The sequence below is a fragment of the Amblyomma americanum genome, chromosome 11 (assembly GCF_052857255.1).
Source record: "Amblyomma americanum isolate KBUSLIRL-KWMA chromosome 11, ASM5285725v1, whole genome shotgun sequence".
NCBI lineage: Eukaryota > Metazoa > Arthropoda > Arachnida > Ixodida > Ixodidae > Amblyomma > Amblyomma americanum.
Window position 1 is genome coordinate 8,351,128 of NC_135507.1, and position 19,068 is coordinate 8,370,195.

The window sequence follows — 19,068 nt, forward strand, 5'->3', positions numbered from 1 at the left end:
TCCCGTTTTGCGAATCACGGAGGCCACGTCAAGAACTGTGTATTGCATCGCAGGCATAGTAAAAGTACTGAAGAAACGAGTCCCCGGGTGTATGTTTGCGGCTTATCCCAGTAACGGGCAACATTAGAATGCAATTCTAATTAGTCAATTTTTTCAAGTGCCCAAAAAGATGGACTGAAACGCACAATTTTTCAACCAACCATCAACACAGCAATCGTTCTACCAAGATTTTTAGTAACGGCGGTACACAGAGTTTACGACCGCCGTAGGGCAACTACGGTAACTGAGGCCTTACGACAAATGTGGCTAGGCAGGCATGGCAGCGGGAGCAACGGCAATGGGTTACCGCGTTCACCAAACGGCTTTCTGGCTGTGCTGAAACTCTCCACTGCCTATACTACTACGTCCGTGGTTCATTACACATTACATGTTCACAAGTTATCAAAGCATAAAACCACGCCTCCCTCCTGCCCCCCCCCCCCCCCACACACACACACACACGCACGCACGCACGCACGCACGCACAAGCCGCCGCGGTGGCTGAGTGGTTATGACACTCGGCTGCGCTGGCCCGAAAGACGCTGGTTCCATCCCGGCCGCGGTGGTCGAATTTCGATGGAGGCGAAATTCTAGAGGCCCGTGTACTGTGCGATGCCAGTGCACGTTAAAGAACCCCAGGTGGTCGAAATTCCCGGAGCCCTTCACTACGGCGTCTCTCATAGCCTTAGTCGCTTTGGGACGTTAAACCCCCATAAACTAAACTATATACTAAACACACACACACACACACACACACACACACACACACACACACACACACACACACACACACACACACACACACACACACACACACACACACACACACACACACACACACACACACACACACACACGCCCCGTTGAGAATAAATAACTGGCTGATTACTTTCGTACCTTAGAAGTCCTAAATAGAAGGCATCTACAGGTTTTGTCAAAAGTGGAAGGTATAATGATAGCGAAAAATTAAATTTCATCGCTCTCGTCTCATGCATCCTTGGATAAATATACAAGGCCTAATTGGAACTGTGCGAATTGCGCAGCTCCCCAATAAATCTCCGGGCTTTGACTTCAGTTGCATGCCACCAGGAAGCGGACGCGCAGGCATGGCACAGGCGTATGGTGCTGGCTGGATAAATTCGTCTGTATACAAGGGAGGAGCCTCATGCTGAGTGCCTCGGTATCGCATGTGCAATTTACAAGATTTGCGCTGACATTTTAGACGTGCATATCGGAGGACACAGGCGCACTACTAAATGTGAAAAAAATAAAATAGTCCTTAAATGCTACTGCCTCTAAGTTTTCTGTGCAAAAATGTACGCTAACTGCAGTGATTAAAATATCAATATTAGTAAATTAGTTCGGTTGCGATGAGAATTTTTCTCACTCTGTCTGCCTGACCACATAACCCGTTTACAGTAACGACTTTCGTGTACTGCTTTAGGTATTTTTTTTAATTCTTAAAGCTTAATTTTGAACACCCTGTATAGCGGCATCGTTGCTCCGCCACTGCCTCGACGCGCCAGATATCGGCTAGATACCCGCATACTTCCCAAAACACGGAGAATTTTTGTTTTCGCGTCCTGACTTACAGCAGTGCAAAGTCTTAAGCGGTACTTGTAGTTGAAGTAGACTTGTAGCTAGCAAATGGGGTTTAAATAAAGGTCTGCGCAGTGCATCTTAATAAAAAAAAATTGGCGGTGGTTTAGCTCTGGCTAAACCTGCAGTGAGCGATAGGTACAGCTGGCCGATTGGAACTTGCTCAGTTGAATTGCAAAGTCAATCGTTCGCCGCTTCGTTTCTCTGGGCGTTCCTTCTTCATCTTCGTCCCACTTGACACGGCGCATGCGCACAGCTATGGCAGCTCGGTTTCGCCGGTGCGCCGCGCCCGGCAGCAGCTAGCAGCTGATCCGCACCACGTGACAGCGTGGCGGAGCAGCCACAGGGTGGCGGCGCCGCCACGCTGAAGGCTCAAAATGCTACCGTAATGCAGCTATCGCTACAAAAGGAGGAACTGGAGGCGCGGATTTTCGCGTGAGGACATGCATCCAGAATTTAAATAGTTTATATATAGTCAAGGTCCTATACCACCTGTCCTTTCTCCCCGAAAATTACATCATCGCCATTGAGTGCAGCTTCCATAGCGCCAGCTCTTAAGGCGGCGGTTACCGGCCTGTAGTAGTGGCTGTCAACATCAAGCGTTTGCACATAGGCCGGATGGAGCGCAGACATAGCCCAGAGGGTATTGAGGTAGCGCGAGGAGAAGCTGCGAGGAGCAGCAACGAGGATGAAAAGCAGAGAGGAGCCGCACGCAACGTGAACCAGCGAGTCAATGGCTGGAGAGCGACGCCCCTAGGGGGCGCTCCGCACGCATAAAAGCTAGGGTGCCTCGATGCTAACGCCGTAATAAAGGGCCACAGTAACTTTTTTTCACAGTACCACGCTTCTTTTTGTTTCCTCGCAGGTATGTGACCAAGCTGCACAGATACAGCATAAAATACCAGGACATGTCCGCGACTGAGGTCTCCTCAGGACCGATCAACGACTGAAAACAGTCGGACAGATCACTACAGCAGGAAACTCTGGATTAATGCGTATTACCTGGAGGCACTCGTCGGCACATGTAGATATACGACGTTAGGGACTGAAAGACCGAGGGGTGCGCAGGCGAGCGACGGCATTGTGCAGCTCTCCGACTTAGTCCCCTCAAAGGATCGACGTCAGCATCGAGTGCAGAATGAATTTTAGCGCGCCGAGTGTTCACTATTAGACTGATCAACGAAAGAAAACTCGCCGCAGCTTGCTCGTTCGTTTTAAAATGCTTGTTTCACGAATCACAGTGCTGCGCCTCGAGCCCGTACGGTAACAACCTGAAAGTGATCGGTGCCTCATAATGATGGAGCCATATCGCAAAGGTGTGTGATCGCAGCAGTAAGGACCTGGCATCACGTCAGCAGGGAAAACCATGCCACCGAATCCGAAACTTGTTGGAAGCGAGCTATTCTAGCCCCACAAAGCAATGCGGGATTTTGCTATGGTCCAGTGCTCAGAGCAAAAGCCAGACCAAGCAGGCGGCCAACAGCGACAGAAACGATGTGGGCAGGAATCGGGCTCATCCAGTTGTGCTGACCCACATCCACCAGCCCCAACCGCTGCTTCCAGACGCCGAGCGCCGCCACTCACTGCTGAGGGCGTTCAGGAGGAGCCTCAGATAGCATTGCCCTCGCAGGGACCCTCTTGCTCCGTTCCACTACGTGCTTCTAGTCTACGCTTCAAGCCATCAACGACGACCTTGAGATTTGAAGCCATATAGAGACAGTGCAAAAACCAGTGCGCCACTTCAGAGTACGACCGAGTCGGACCAACGGATAGTGCATGTGGCGACGTATATAATATAATCATTTCCAGCTTTCAGCCCCACCTAGGAGTTCATGCTGACCCAGTGTGGAATATGAAGCACGTTGTCTTTCATTTTTTGGATCGAATCCAGTGTAGTGCATTATGCAGAGGAGGTGTTTGAAACTCAGTTATATAGAATGAACAAGGCGAGCAGCAGGCTCGCGTTAGCCGTGCCGCTACTTACAGGGAGAAGATGGCTGCTCTCTCTTCGTCGAAGTTGCCATACACGTGGCACAGCCCAGCGCATGCCCACTGCGCCCCGCTAAAACTGATGGATTTCGCACAGGTATAATTTTGGCGGCGACCAATCAGCGGCTGGGTCTGAAAAATTCCGCCCGTAAGAGAGGGTAGCAAATAGTATGTGGTGTTTAAAGGGTCACTAAGGACAAATATAAGTTCACCTGTTTCGACAGGGTACTGCGTTCTAATCACAGAGACCACTGACACCGAAAATGGAGTTTTTGTAAGGTAAAATACGAAATACAGGTGTCACCACCACCAGCCGATCTCCAGATTTAAATTAGTGCGTCGACACTGCTATTAAGTTGCGTATCCCCGAGGCCACGCTACATCGCCATTCACTTTAAAATGGTGGAAACTTGCCAATTTCGATAAGGCTGTCACGAGTTTGAATCGACTGGCGGGAAGATTGTACAGCGAAAGCTGTAATAGCCTTGTGCAAGCCAAATAGTAAAGAAATTTAGGAGGTACAACGGCAGCCGTTTAACGTATTACGGATTAGGCGGAAACCACCGCCATGTCGCTCAAACCGCGATTGAGGTGTCCTTTCATCCAAGGGTTCGGTTATGCGCCTTTCCCTAACTCAAAATTAATGGAGTAAAAATCAGCGGGAGGAATAAGTACAATAGGTTTGTAAATCAAGATCATGGCGATCGCATCTTTATACGCTAGAATCCACCCTGTTGGACAAGCGCAAAAAAGATTATGGGCAGAATGTGGAAGAAAAAACTTGGGGGCCTTCTTAACCACGTTGTTAAAGAAGAAAACGCGATAGCAATTGGGGGCCAACTCCCAAATTTTCCGGGTCCTCACATTTTCAACTTAGGCGGTGCCCTGATTGATCCACTGGTGGTCGCGCTGTGTTTGTCGTCACGACCCTCTCAATCCCATTCATAGATCGCGGGGAGTCCTCATACTCCTACTGGCGCAGTGATTAAGCGATGCTCTCCTGCACCGGCAGGTGGCCGTTTCAAACACAGCCACCGCTTGGGCTTGCGAGACTCAGGCTGCTCTTCCTCAGCCCCCGTAAGGCTCATGCGCAAAACCATGGTGGGCAGCTGGCTACTGCATTGAATTTGGCAACGGTCGGCCGCTCGCTCACAATCCAGTGGGCAGGTTGCCACCTTCCATGGTAGCCTTGGACGTGGAAAACTTTTATTTCGACAATTTTAGAGGTGTTGGCGGCCCTTTCAGGCCGCTAGTCGCTATAGTCGACCATAGGACCAAGAAGCTGCACGCACCTGGTTGCTGCCATCGTGGCTCGACGTACGAGAAACTTCTGTACGTCTCCCCTCACTGGCCAGCAGGTGCTCCCACTGCGTCACACTCGGGTTGTCAACTTCGGGTCTAACTCTGCCTGCGGGCAGGTCTACATTACGTGCCCGAGTGTCGATTTTGTCCTTGCACAACGGACATTCGTTGGTGCATTGTGTAGAGTGCATCTTGCCGAGTTTATGTAAGCGTGGGTAGGTGCCTATCTGTAGCCTTATCCAACCTACTGCCTCTTCTTTGGTTTAGCTTTTTGTGCGGGGCTGACTAGCGCTCCCGTTGCCCCCGGTAACTTCGTTAAGGAGAAGCCGGAATTTTTTGTTCCACGTAGTACGACAGGCTAAATGCTGTCGAATTAAAATCCGGCATAATCGGCGTCGATATGATCTAAAATTGTATTTTCAAAAGGTTGGACTAGCACTATTTATATCTCCAAGTTTACTGCAATGTTCGAACAAAAGCCACATAAAGGCCGACGGTCTTTCCACTGCCGTGGTATGTTAAACACACACTGAACCCTCGACAGCGCACATTACTGAATATGCTACCCGTGATTGACTTGCAGGTTAAGCTCTTTTTAAATGCGCGTTGGCTGTGCACTCAGCCCGACGTGGCCACACGATGCCTGCTCCAAGAGAGAAAAGCAACAGTAGTGGCCTTTGTTTCTGGCCTTTGAATTATTACTTACGAGGTGTCGTCTGTTGCCACAAGGAAAATGTCAAGTAAAAAACAGCACCAAACCGTGAAAGTCCTTTGCGAGATGAATACTGCAAAAAAAGAAAATTCTAAGGACAATAACGATTCCTCCTAATATTAGCGAAATTTGAACGCAGCTCTGTCGGTGTCTCCGTAGACTCACTGTTTAGCTTGGCTGGATCATCTGTATGTCTGGCGACGATAAATATTCGATAATATCAGTTAATGAAGGACGACAATTTGCAACGCACAGCGCACGGGAATGTGTATATTGGTCCGATAGCAGTATTAGTTGAAGATGATGTGAAATGCACAGTGCGAGTGTGTGTTGCAAAGGCGTAATCAGCTGCGACGATAGCGTAGTGCTCTCGTGCAGCAGCCAGTGAAGCTGACCTGTTCGCGGCGCCGCGGGTTCGAATCCCAGTCACGGCAGTGTTTATTTTTATCTATTATGGTTTGGCTCGTTTACACCGGCCGACAGTGGCGACGCGGCTCAACCCACGAACGGACACTAAGGATATGCGCTCTAAAAATTACGGACACTATAATACCTATAGTTCTTTACAACGATGGCTATTAGATGGAACTTTTGGTAACTGTCTCAATACAGAGGGGAACAGAATATCAATTGGAACACGAAAAACGAGACCACGTTTAGAACGGAATAGAAACAGAATAATGGATTGTTGGGCGAGCTGGTGCATGACGCAGGAAAACAGCGACGCAACACAGCACAGCACAGGAAAGAACACGACACATGCGTACACTATAAACTGTTTATTTGACAGAAAAGAGTCATATCTATAACACCAAACTTCGGCACGTGACACATCGCATGATCGCTTCGAACACAGCCTGCAGCACGAATGCTTGCAAACCATGAATAACGCTTCTAACTTCTTACATATAAAGCACCGCTATCGTTGCCTTAACAAAAAGAAGATATTTCTTAGCAAAAGCAATGTTAAGCATTCGTAGTAAAAGCAGTGCCAAAAAAGCGAAACAAAAGCAGTCAAAGGAGTAAAACTTTAGAGCTAGAGAAGGTTCGGGTGCAATGGCCTGCGCGAAGACATCGTCGTCGCTTCGGCGCGCACGGAGGCTATGGCCGACATTTCATTTCTTGCGCTCTACATTTTTCTTCTTCTTTCTACTCTATCGTCTATATGCCTGCAGCAGAGATAGTTGCCAGTTTGCACCAGGCAACAGACATTCTAGCTCGGTGGTTCGCGCCGTGGTCGCTAGGATGCACTGCGGTTTTGCGTTCAGACACCCGACGCAGAACTTGAGTAGTGTAGGCCACAGACCTATAACTGCGATACGAAGGGAAGAAGTTGGTTTCTGGCGAAACAGTTGCTCAGAGATCAGAGAAACTGCTCGGGTTGCGTTACTAAAAACTGCTGACAAAGCGCTATCCCCGCTTTTATATTCCTTGTCCGTCATGAAAGCCGAGTTTACTCCCATTATGTGTGTTTAACGCTCCAAAGGGACTCAGGCTATGAGGGACGCCGTAGTGAAAGGCTCCGGAAAATTCGACCACCTGGGATTCTTTAACACGCATTGACATCGCAGAGTAGACGGGTCTCTAGAATTCCGCCTCCATCGAAATGCGACCGCCGAGGCCAGGATCGAACACACGTCTTTCGGGTCAGCAGCCGAGTGCCATAACCCCTGAGCCACCGTGGCAGCTTGCTTTCGCTCCTTAAAAATCAAGAATGAACCAAAACCAACTAACCAAACAGCAAGTTATCTTAGGCGCTTCGTCCTGTCATCTACCTCCGTGTTTTGTCCTGTTTTTGCGCATTAAAAATGAATTAACAGAAACCAACTGTCATGAATAGTGTTCACATGTCACTTTAGCAGTTTTGCATCCACAAGAGAGCTTAGTTTTAAAGATTACTTTCCTAACGAAAGCACACCACATATTCTATTGATACACTTTGTGGTACACTTGTGTGTCTTATGCTGGTTATATTTTAAATCTTTTTAACTCAACGAAAAAAAAAGACGGCTGCAAGACATATTGAAAGGGATGCACAGTAAACTGCTTATACAGAAGGATACCTAAATCAGTGGAGTTTTGAAGTATTGGAAAACTGATATCAGAGGCATTATGGTGTGTTATAAACAGATACTCCAGAGACAACACACGCAAATGATTATGAAAAAGGTTGAGACAGCAAGATGGAATTAGAGTTGTTACGCACTCACCATCATGAACAATGTGAAGGAGGACAAATAAGTGAGATTACCTAAGCTAGAAACTCTGTTGAAAGCATGAAAGGTTATCAGTAAAGTAATTGGAACATATTTAAGAAGCTGCAACACATTTTCACCATATGGCACACTTCTGCTATCCCCATAAAGTAGCCGACAAAATTGTGCAGACGACCGAAATGTCTGCATTAGTGCACAATAGCTGTGCCAACAGCCAAGTACTTATAAGGTCAGTATGCGAAGTGCAGGGAACATTTCGATCACTTATATGGCTTCCTAACAGCAAATGAATAGCTAAGTGTTTACAGGCATTGTACCTTGGCTGCACTGAGAGGAAGAACAACACATGGTACCTGAGGTTGGGGAAAGCTAACACATACATCTAACACATAGATAAATCTGTTAGCCTTACTTTCCATGCCCTTTGCTTTCCACTGCATTGGCTTGTTTTGTTTTTACAACCCATTCACACACGAAACAATGAGCCTGTTCTGCCCATCAGATATCTCAGTCATGCAAGGCCCGTGAGTGTGGGACTCTACACTGTTTGGGTGCTGCAGGATGTTTCAAGTAAATTTTACCAACAGATTTTAGGCATCAGTAAAATGAGCTCTTGGGCGAGTTGGTTACTTATCTTAGGCACAATAGCAGCGCAAAAAACACACAAAAGAAGAAGAACGAGACATCGAGAGACACGCACAGACGCTGCACTTACAACTGATTTTATTCCAAGCCATCAAGAGGAATATATAGGCTGTGAGTGCAGCGTCTGTTCATGTCTCTCGGTGTCTCGTTCTTCTTCTTTTGTGTGTGGTTTTTGTGCTGCTACTACACCTATGATTTTAGGCAGAACACATGAAACCGAATAAAGTAGGCCATCTCACAACATTCGAGAAACACAGATTTTACGTAAAAAAGCACACCAACTAGTTCACACAGAGGTTTCAATAAATGTGTTTATTCTCTCATTCTTACAAATCTTAACCGCTTGATGGTCATTCTTTCAAAAATGAACTTTGCAGGGTATTCAAATAATTTTACTATGATTTTTGAACAAAACAAAATGACCAAAGTCGGGAAAGAAATTTGAAACAAAATTAGGAACAGTATTTTGGTGCTAGCATGACTGAGAACTGCAAAAATATTCAATGACATTTGAAAATATGGTAGTCCTTGAGACTTGGCTCTATGCACAGTGCCTTGTCGCAGTCTGCACACATAAATCATGTGTCTGCTCTCCGCTTGGGGTGCCGAGTTGTGTTGGCGCAGGCAACAGCTTTGCAAACTAAACATTTTGACAGATTTGCCTGTCTGGTTGGGTTTGAAGACTTATAATAAACTACTTTAACCCAGCGTTTCGAAGCCGACTCAGCTCCTACATCAGGGGTGACTGAGGGCAGTAGCTAAGCGTCTAAGTATGGAGGGGAGGAGGGGGGAGTCAAAGGAACGACAGCTGTGACGCGAAAGGCGCGTCAATGGTCTGGAAACCCTGTAAGCCAGGAAAGCTGATAATACCCCATGACTGTCAGTAATGAGCAATCTAAAGACAGTGCCAGTAAAGATGAAAATTGAGATCGCGCAGAGAAAGCAAAACCACGAAAACGCGTCACTGTGAATCGCACCGCACGCTGAAGAGTGAAATCAGTTCTTTTTTTTTTGCAAAGGTAGCATAAGCAGTTTTCTAGCAATTTTAGTAAGTCCTAGGAGGTGGCCGCACCTCTCAGTGAACATGTATCGTCAGCATGGCATGAACTTTCGAATGCAAGGTAAGAACCGTTCCCATACGGAAATAACTATGCAAGACAGAAATCCGCTGCCGTACGTGAATGGAAAAACTTATCAAAGGGTTAAAAACAAGCCAGAAAAATGTGTCGAGATTACAGGAGTAATAAGCAGCAAAATATACAAATCCCATTCCTTCCTAAATGTATTTTATTTCAAAATATTGCAGGCCAACATTTATGGCCTGTGCAGGGGGCTACAGAAATCATGTAAACATACAATAACACAAGAAAAGGCAGTTCACGAGGTTGCAATCAATATTACAAGCAAAAAGGTACAATACCCACTCAATCCAACTGTGAAAAGGAAAAAAACTGTGCTTAAATGCCGCAGTCCCGAAAAAAATTGGTTCAAGCAAAAAATGACTTCCAGACTGCTGCGTTTATCTTGGTGATAACTGCTTGAGAATTTTGGGATGAGGTATGTTAAGTTTATGTGTAAAAACGGTTATGAAGAAACAATAGACGGGACATTTGTCTACTTACTTCAAATCCTGGGATTTTGTTGGTTTTCATTAGTGTTTTAGGTGAATCTAGCCTCCTGTACTTGTTATGAACATGTCCACTTTCTCTGTAGACCATATCACGATGGTAAATGTCTCATTATGAAGGGATCCCATAAGACTGAAGCATACTATTATTTTAATCTAACAAATGTTGTGTATGCAACAAGTTTGAGCTTGAGTTTACTTGGAGCACCTGTAGACTTCCACCTTAGGTAGCTTGTGCACTGCTTGCACTGGTCTATATAGAACATTTAGCCACAGTGATTAAATGCCAAAACATTAAGGATGCAATTTGTAATAAAAGTAATCTAAGTAATAAACAGACCAATGTGCACCAGCAGCCCTTGTTTACACAATCCTGCATGAAAGAAAGCTTCTTACTTTAAATACAATGTGGAGTCAACACAAGCACATAGTAGCTCGTAACTGCCTGTGTAGTTACAAACATCAGGATAGTGAATCTTTGTTTGCTGTAAAATATTGTGTACACATTAGTAATCTAGGCAAAACAAGTGCTGCAAGTATGGAGTATTTCTGTGCCATTCTCATTTTGATCCTTTGTTCTCTCACAGTCACAATACGTATGTAATGAATGAAAATAAGATGGTGTTGAAAGGAGAAAGCGATAATCTTTCAATACTATGAGTGCGAATTATTTTACAAACAATTAAAAAACGGTGAGCACCTTTTCTCTTATGACAATCCTTTCTCCTGGGACAGTACAAAAGTGGAAATAAGACATTCAGAGTAAGCCTTACAGTTTGAGTTTTTTTCGTACACACTTTGTACTCTGGATGAAGCATCAAGAATAAAGGCATTAATAAGATATACAAATTCATAGACACAGCACATAAAACTGAATATACAAAAATAGCGTTATGGTAATTGCCAGAACTCCAACAAGAAGTTCACGATTTTCTCACTGCAATTTAGACAATTGGCTGAATAGCAGGTTAATACAATATGGAAGCAGAAGTTCAATAGTGCCTGTGTACACTTTAAAAGTTCCACACACAAAAAAAAGCAGCTTCCCAACACTGTGGAAACAAGCTGCAAGGATCATTAAGACCACACTCTAGAGCACTCACGTGCGATTACCTCTGGTGTCTTTGTTGAATGGTTGAATATGAACAAAGGCTCTGGCCATAAAGGACAACTGATGCTTCGGACTAGGTATGACAATTGGTATGAGCTTAGAATCAGGATTTTAGCAAAAAGCGCACTATACATACACTATACAAATAAAAAACTAGTAGTAGTGTTTTTCCTGTATTTTCAGTACTGTAAAAGGTACACCTGCCTCAATTACTGCAATGTCACCGAACCCAGTGAATGTTTTCAGGAGCAACCAGTGCTTGCTGGAGATGCCACACCATCAGTATTGTGGTAGTTCAGGTTGGCCAGTCCACCGTGATATAAAGGAGCACTTTAGCACTGGCGCTGACCAAGACCAAACTGCCGGTAAAAAAGTATTTATTACCACAGTGCACTGGTGTTTTGGGCTTATTTTCATTATCACTATGCCCTTAGGCCTCCTTCAGGGCAAAAAAACTGACAGCCAAGAACTTTGAGCATCCTTTCAAAGCTGAAGCAATTTTTTTGTACCTTGCACTGCACTTTGGCACAATGAATGGGGTTATCAGTGTTCAGTTAGATTATGGCACAGCACAGTGTACCTCGTGGGAAGCTATGTATTAACTACACTGCCAGGCACCGAAACCAAATTTGAAATGACTGGCATGTATCATAAAGACACCAAAGAAAAGTAATTCATTGTCCACAATTTCATAACCAGGTGCATGGTGCAAGAAAGAAAGTGCAGGTAGGCACTGCTGGTACGTTCGGTTAGCTTGGCACCATTTTTCTTAAACGCGTATGTGGTCCTTGCCATATGCTATTTCATGTTTCCATGCCTGAAACAGAATGGTTTCGCTGGAGACGACCACAATGATTAGTACAAAGACGCCATGTCATGGTCACTACGAGTTTAGAATGCACTTATGGCTTTACTTCTTTCTTTCTCTTTACATTTTCATGGCCATAAGAGAAAGGTTTGCTCGAGACAGGCATCGCAAACAGCACAAAAAAATTGTGCCACGAGGCTACAACAGTTCTAAAAAATAAGCAAGAAATGATTTTGATGCCGTGCTCCCTACTGCTTTCAAAGCACAGGTGCTGCATATCGTCCTCAGTTGACATACATGTACCCAGGTGCATGAGCGGAAAAAAGTCAATATCATTGAAACAAAAGAATGGATGAATGCACAGAGTTTTCGTTTTGTTGACGGTTCCAGGGCACGTTTCGCACACCCGTGTTCACCATGAATGTGTTGGCGGATATAGCAGCAAAACAGTCCTCAAACCAGCTGGTCACCAGCACAGTTCATCGTTAAAAGGTGCAAATAATTCCTGGGGTATTGCTCCTGTAATCTGCGTCTGCTGTTGTACGCACATTTTGCTCTTGGAGCTGCCAGGTGCTTTCAGTTGTGACTAGCAATAGCGTGAACGCCCACTACCTCACGTACAGGCTCCGCTGGGCACATGGCACCATAACATGATACGACGTTTGTATAAAGACTGCCAGGAAACTCCGCTGCGATCCTCACGTGTTACATGAGGCGACGGCGGAGTTTGGCCAAAACATTGTGGTCCCCGGCAGGGCCTCAGAAACGCTCGCAACGTCGTCCGGTCGCAAGCAGGCTACATCTAGTCTGCGGTGCGAACTTCCATTTTCGAGCAGAACCATTTCCGTCCGCCCTGCCGTGGTCCTTTGCAAGCGCTCTCCAAGTTACAGTTGGTAAGTCTACTTTGTTATGCACACGTTCCCATTTTTTTAAAGCTTAAAAATATATGCGATTAGCCAAAGCGATTTCAGCGAACATCTTCACGTCTTGATTGTCTTGCGAGAAAAAGTGCACTGAGACAACACATACTAACTCCTTCTGTGGGCTAATCACTCGGATTTCCAAACGGCGAAAGTAGATGACGTCACAAGTGTTGAAGCGCGCGATTCGGTCGACGCAAAGCCCTTTAGGATTACCGTACAGCAACGAATAACTTCGCAATACTGAGTCGAAGACTTTTCGCGGTTTCATGTTACGCGTTCGGCGAGGAGTTGGGATGGTGCTGTGAGCGCACGGAGAGCTCAGAAGTTTAAGGTACGCAAGCGTCCTACGTTCCGCACATGTGAAAACAGCTCAAGTTCGCGAATACTATAACTGTAAAAAAACAACTTCGACGTATATTAGCGAGTTCCTTATGACTGTCGCTCAGGCAAATCACTACGCTTCTCCTAAGGATGCTGCGAACGTCTGACGCCGACGGCTTTCTCGGAGCTTGGGAAAAAAACAAAAAGCACATATATAAACTGCCCTTCCGAGGGGGCGTATTTACTACCAGGCAGAAATGCTGAGAGGTCACTGCAGGCCCTTGAAGACGACTGCCTAGTTATCACAAGAGCTATGCCACTTGCCATGCCTTCACGTAGAGCCTTCAGACTGTGGCGTTTCGTAAGTGCTTCGTTTTATCGAAATACATTGCAGCTTGCGGTTAAAGCTATGTAACCAGTAGCAACGGTTCAGATATATTTTTGCGACTCTAGCTGAGAACGATGTCTAGCATCCGTTAATAGTAAATGACAGCAACGTTGGAACCGAGTAAACTGCTGACAAAGATGATGTCACACACAAAAGCTACGGCCGACTAAACTGTGATTTCAAGTTTTTGCCTCAGTATGAAAGAAATGAAAAACAGACTGCGCTCCAGGCTGCGGCGCAAAGCAGAATTTTCATGAGAGAAGTATTCAAATGTCACACCCCAACAGCGCCGATTTCTTACCTGCGCAAGTTCATTCTGGGGATGTAAAACCAGTTTGTGCGTTTAGTTAGTGCATCGTAGAGCAGAGCATGGTAACCATTACTATTCGCAACTGCTTCACTATCACACAAGACAGGAGTTAGCTGCACTAATCGCAACACCTACTAATGTTAGCAGCAGCAATCCCGACAGCTGACGACAGGTGTCAGGCTGGAAAAAACAAACGCCCTTTAAAGCCAACGTAGGCCAACGTAAGCCACCATTAGCCGTCACCATAGACACGTTAGCCGTCGTCCCCGCCGTCGTGTTTTGTATTGCTCTAAATTACGCAGTTTTAACACAATAATTTTTATTTAGCTTCATTGTGGAATTTTGAGTTTGTCAGTATGTGCGTTGTGAATTTTTTAAATACTATTTTGCATGAAACAGCGAAGTACAAAAGCCCATCAAGCAACTGTGAGACAGCTAGCGAAGATGGCCGCCTCCTGTGCATATTTCTTCTTGTTTCTGTCAAGGATAAACTCAAGGATAAATTGCTGGGGTGTGAAGTCGGAGCATTCTTTGGAACTGCGGAACAAGCTGTGTGAACGGATGATTCGCTAAATATAAAATGTTGTACCTTACAGCTGCTGTCACCGTGTACATGTATACGCAGCTGCCTTTTGGACCTAGCCGTCCGCTCGTGCGGAAAAGCCCGTAAAGCTTTCTTTCCAATAAGTGAAGGATTTTCTGCGGAATGTCTCTTTCCTGGTGAAGAAGGCGTTGTTGTGGTCGCGCTCGGCGTATCGCGAGATTCTCTCCTATCCGTATCGCACTGTTTGCTAAACTGTAATTTTAGAGGCGTTACTCGGAGATAACATCATATGGATAAACGTCGTCGTCAGCTGGTTCCCACTTGGCAACAAGCTTTCGTATCTATCGACGCGCATTCGAAGGCCACACTGAAGGTAGGCTCACCAACTGCTGGCTGTTAATTTTGCCTCGCGCTACAAAAGGGTGACGCGCGATTGTTTCTGGGACGGAAGTGTGTGATTGAGACGTTCCAAGTTGCGCGCTTGACGCAACACACGGAAGGGGATGAGTCAGAGATGGATATGAAACTCCTGGTGCTGCGTGCTCTCGAGCAAACGCAAGATGCACTTTCCGCTCAGTGGAGGAGTGGAAAGACCACGAGGATACGAGCACTTCGGCGGCTGTGATGCCCGTCTCGTCAGACGTGAGTTTGTCATAATCTTCGGCCGAAAGGCGCTGCTATTTTCGCAGTTGCATGCTCGCCACACTGTGTATAGGAGACAGTCCTCTGCAACCTGGCGCGTTTATTTAAAGCACAAGAGCTGAGTATATCGCAACCGTGCGAAGGCGCGTGACAGTGCGGGCAAGGTTCACGTTTCTTTACGCAAGCAGCGGTCACTGTGTGGAGAGGGCGCACTTGGCTACGCTTACGCGCATTATTTTCGAGACTGGAGGGCGGTGTTTTACAGTCGGCAAGACGTGCAGCCATCTGGCATACCGGAGAAACGCCTGCTGAGCGGATTTGTGACAGGTCAGTTTCGGTTGAAGTCAGGATGTTACTTAAACCACTGGGGCGGCCGACACTTGTGAGTGGTGCTAAGAATCTCGCTTGGTGGGACTGTCACATATGTTAATATGAGGGGTTTCACGCTCCGGAGATGCACCTGGGCTACTAAAGACGCCGCAGTGAAGGGCTTAGAATTAGTTTCGACTACATCCGGTTCTTTAACGCGCACCGCGATCGCAGAGCGCGCGAGAGTTTCCGCATTTCACCTTCAACAGCATGCGGCTGCCACGATTGATACGTGTGTGAAAGAATTCCCAGCTACCTGATCAAAAGTGCTTGCAGTGAAAGCCAGATTTTGCATACGGCAAACGGTTGGCCGGTACCTCGTGCCACGCGTTTCTGGCGACAGCATTAACTTAAAGTTGGCGATCACTTAATTCCCTTTTACACATACATCGCTCAACACCTCAAGTGCTGTGCACTTGATTAAAATTCTATAGCACCAGCATCTACCGTAGAATGAAGCCCTCTAGTGTCAGGCGACAGTGTATAGTTGTATGTGTATCTGTATGTGCGTTTCCCGCGAATGAAGTGACAGTGCTACGACTCAAACTGGAATTTTCTGCGCGCCAAGCGACATAACCCGCCTCTCACCGAAGATCACGTGACCTCACGTAACCTTACTAAGCGGTGTTGCCTCACACCTGCGAGACAGGCGGAACGCGTTAAGAGCGCCCTTGACTGAACCCCGGACGTAATTAAGCGGTTTCTCTTGCCTGCATTCTATCCTCGTTGGGTATGCATCCAACTTCGGCGTTACTGCCGCATTAGGTGTGACTGTATAGTCAAATCGACGCCAATGCTGGAGGGTTTGCGTTGAGGGGCATTTGCCATTTCATCTTCAGCTGTACTGGACTCTGCGAGGAGATGATGGGCACAAAGGCTCTTATATTTCAGGGTCTATTCTTTGAGCTTGCTTTGAGCATTGTCAGGAAGTCATTCGGTTCGTATATCATCTTCAGACCACGGGAACAGTGACAGAACTGCATGTCAGCACTATCTGACGACGCGCGTCTCTTGTCGAGATATGCGCCGTGCACCCTTCTTAACATGTTCGCCTGTTCGCACACACATCGGCGTCGTACACGGCTTTTTCGACAGAAGTACTGCAAAAGACAACTATGCGCTTCCGTTATGGAGGGCCGTCTGGACGAGCGAATTAGAGCGTGCGAGCTGTTTTCTCAATCAGTTTCCGTTGCAAATCGCTATCGCTGTGCAACTTTGCGCGTAAGTTCTGCATGCGGTTTCCACGTGACCATGAACGTTACCTCAGCCTGTTGAGCCTATTGCTCGTTTGCACGGAAACAAATTTGTGCAGCGCGCAAGCAGTCAACAAGCAAAGTTCTGCCGTGATGCCACTTGCAGTAGAGGTTAAGAAAGCGGCTTACGCGCGCTAACTCGCTCGCCCAGTTTGCCTCCAAGGAAGAAAATACCGTGCGAGCTTTCTGTTAAATAAGGCATCTCCGATGAAAACGCGTGGGCTAACAAGCCAGCAAATGAGAGAGGGTGCACTGCGCTTGTCTCGACAACAGGAGCGCGCCATCACGTAGCGCCGACTTGCAGTTCTGTCACCGTTCGCATGGCCTGTCCGTATTTACTCACGCCTGCACAAAAATAAAAAATCGCAGTCATAGGGTCGGTAGTTTTCTGTGAGCTTTTGCCGTTTTCCCGTGCTTTGTGCTACGTTGGTCTGTATGCTTTTAGAAACGCGCATCAATGTCTTACCACGCATACTATATGGGGCAGAATATACATTTAAATAAAAGTTAGAAATTATCGCATTGTGAAGTGCGGAAATGCTGCTCCCATTGGGCAAAACTGCGCCCCTGCAATAGGCCTTCTACATATGTTGCGACAAATGGGTGTATTTTGATGCAATCGCGCCATTGGTGAGCCAAAGTACGATTCCAACAACCGACTTGAGCCCGTGCGAATGCTTGTTGGGGGGGACCATCGCCTTAGGCACGGGCATGACTGTGGCATATTTACCCAAAGTGTGACAAAATTGGTCAACGATAGAAACTAACTCCATTGCGCTCTGCTAGTCCGTGATATGTGCGCGTTTCGCCGACTTTTGCTTTGATGGCCCCTTCAAGTTCAACCAAAATGAACACAACGAACGCACTTTAAAAATGCTGTTAAGAGACTGGTAACTAAACAGGTAAATTTCGAACATATGCGTGATTATTCTTTTTTTCGCAGCGCCATCACGCGTCTCGTAGAGTAAGCGTATAACCGCAATAGTTGCAACTGATATGCAGCTCGCTTTTTCTCGCAGGTCATTCACGCTTACCGCGGCACCGTTTCCAGTAGCCAAGCTGCCGGTTTGTTTGTACATTGGGGCCTCGTTAATTCCGACTTTAAGCGCGGTTGTCTATCCGGTTCCTTTAAAGAGCAGTAAAAACAAAAATCAGCAACGTTAAATAATCTGTCGCTCTGGAATTTTCCGCGTGTATAATTTGAATGACCGAATTATACACGCCTAATTGCGAGCTCGTATTGTCGCCGGACGTCTTTCACCGCGCGAACCTGTAATTATTGTAGTTATAGTCAAAGAAGCCTATAGCAAAAGTCCAATCGAGCCACACCCCCGAAGCAGTCTGCAGGTGCTGAGGCGAGGACCACGCAATTGACCGTTTGCGGACGAGCGAGCGCCGCCTGTCGTGCAAATCGGCCGCCAGCACTTTCGGTTGGAAAGGGGCACTCGAGAAAACATGTGCACATGTTCTCGCGCGCTTGTTTTGTTGTTTTAGTGTTGTTTCTTTGCCGGAAACGTGCGTTTGATAACGAAAGAGGTTATTAGAGCACGAGAACATCACATTTCCGTTTTTAGAAACTGGGTGGAGCGAAGACTTTTCGCGTTGTATCCTGAAAACCGACCATGTGTCGCAATACCTGCACTCTACTACCTCATCGGCACGCCGAATGATCAAATGAAAATGTGCATGAATGTGCGCCTATGCGCGGGCGAGTGTTGTAACGATGCCCATTCCTAATAGGCACATACGTTCGCGCTTCCTTGATAGGGCAAGAGTTTCTGCTAACTTCATGCAGCACCTTTTGCCGCAGGCCACACTTAACTGATTAGTAAACGACCCGTTGTACTATCTCAATCCCGGCTCGTGCTGATACGGCAGAGCGTTGCTTTGCGTGGTAACGGGCCGCGGGAGCGTTAGAATGCGCGGATATACACGAGGCTGCGCTCGGCCGTGTTCCCGCTGTTCAGATAGCACATCTTTACATTACGGTATTTATGGTGAATGATCATACTAGCATATATATCATTTGGTTTTCACCGAATACACACGTGCGTCGATGCCAAAACTCTTCTAGAACGACCGAGCTGTGTGCACTTGGCAGCAAGCGCGAAATGTAGCAGGAACACCAATTTCGAAACCTGCTGGGTGCGCGCTTTACTGGCTCCATCAACGGCTTATTGTTTTGTGTCTTGTATCTCGTCGCGGCATTTATTACGTCGAAGTCTCGCAGTTGCGAAACGCATGGTTAGTTTATATAGAAAAACGTTGCA

The 19,068-nt window shown here is 46.5% G+C and overlaps 2 protein-coding genes across 9 annotated transcripts in view; both read left to right on the top strand.

The window, feature by feature from the left end:
• Positions 1-5,632, top strand: part of LOC144110710 (putative peptidoglycan muropeptide transporter SLC46) — a 25,827-nt gene extending 20,195 nt beyond the window's left edge. For 2 of the 4 annotated variants that reach the window (XM_077643766.1, XM_077643767.1), the window contains exon 6: positions 2,504-5,632. In XM_077643766.1, the coding sequence (XP_077499892.1) occupies positions 2,504-2,588 (85 nt within the window). In that variant the 3' untranslated portion in view covers positions 2,589-5,632. The remainder of the gene's footprint in view (positions 1-2,503) is intronic. The other 2 variants (XR_013309910.1, XM_077643765.1) reach the window with 2 other exon arrangements.
• Positions 5,633-12,467: 6,835 nt separating this feature from the next.
• LOC144110714 (putative peptidoglycan muropeptide transporter SLC46) overlaps positions 12,468-19,068 on the top strand; it is a 54,001-nt gene continuing 47,400 nt past the window's right edge. Inside the window, exon 1 of one of the 5 annotated variants that reach the window (XM_077643779.1) lies at positions 12,468-12,941. Coding sequence is in view for 3 of the 5 variants with exons in the window: in XM_077643775.1 (XP_077499901.1) it covers positions 14,824-14,907 (84 nt within the window). In the remaining 2 variants the exon portion in view is untranslated. Of the gene's footprint in view, positions 12,942-14,409; positions 15,177-15,363; positions 15,504-19,068 lie in introns of those variants that run through there. The other 4 variants (XM_077643778.1, XM_077643775.1, XM_077643774.1 and 1 more) reach the window with 4 other exon arrangements.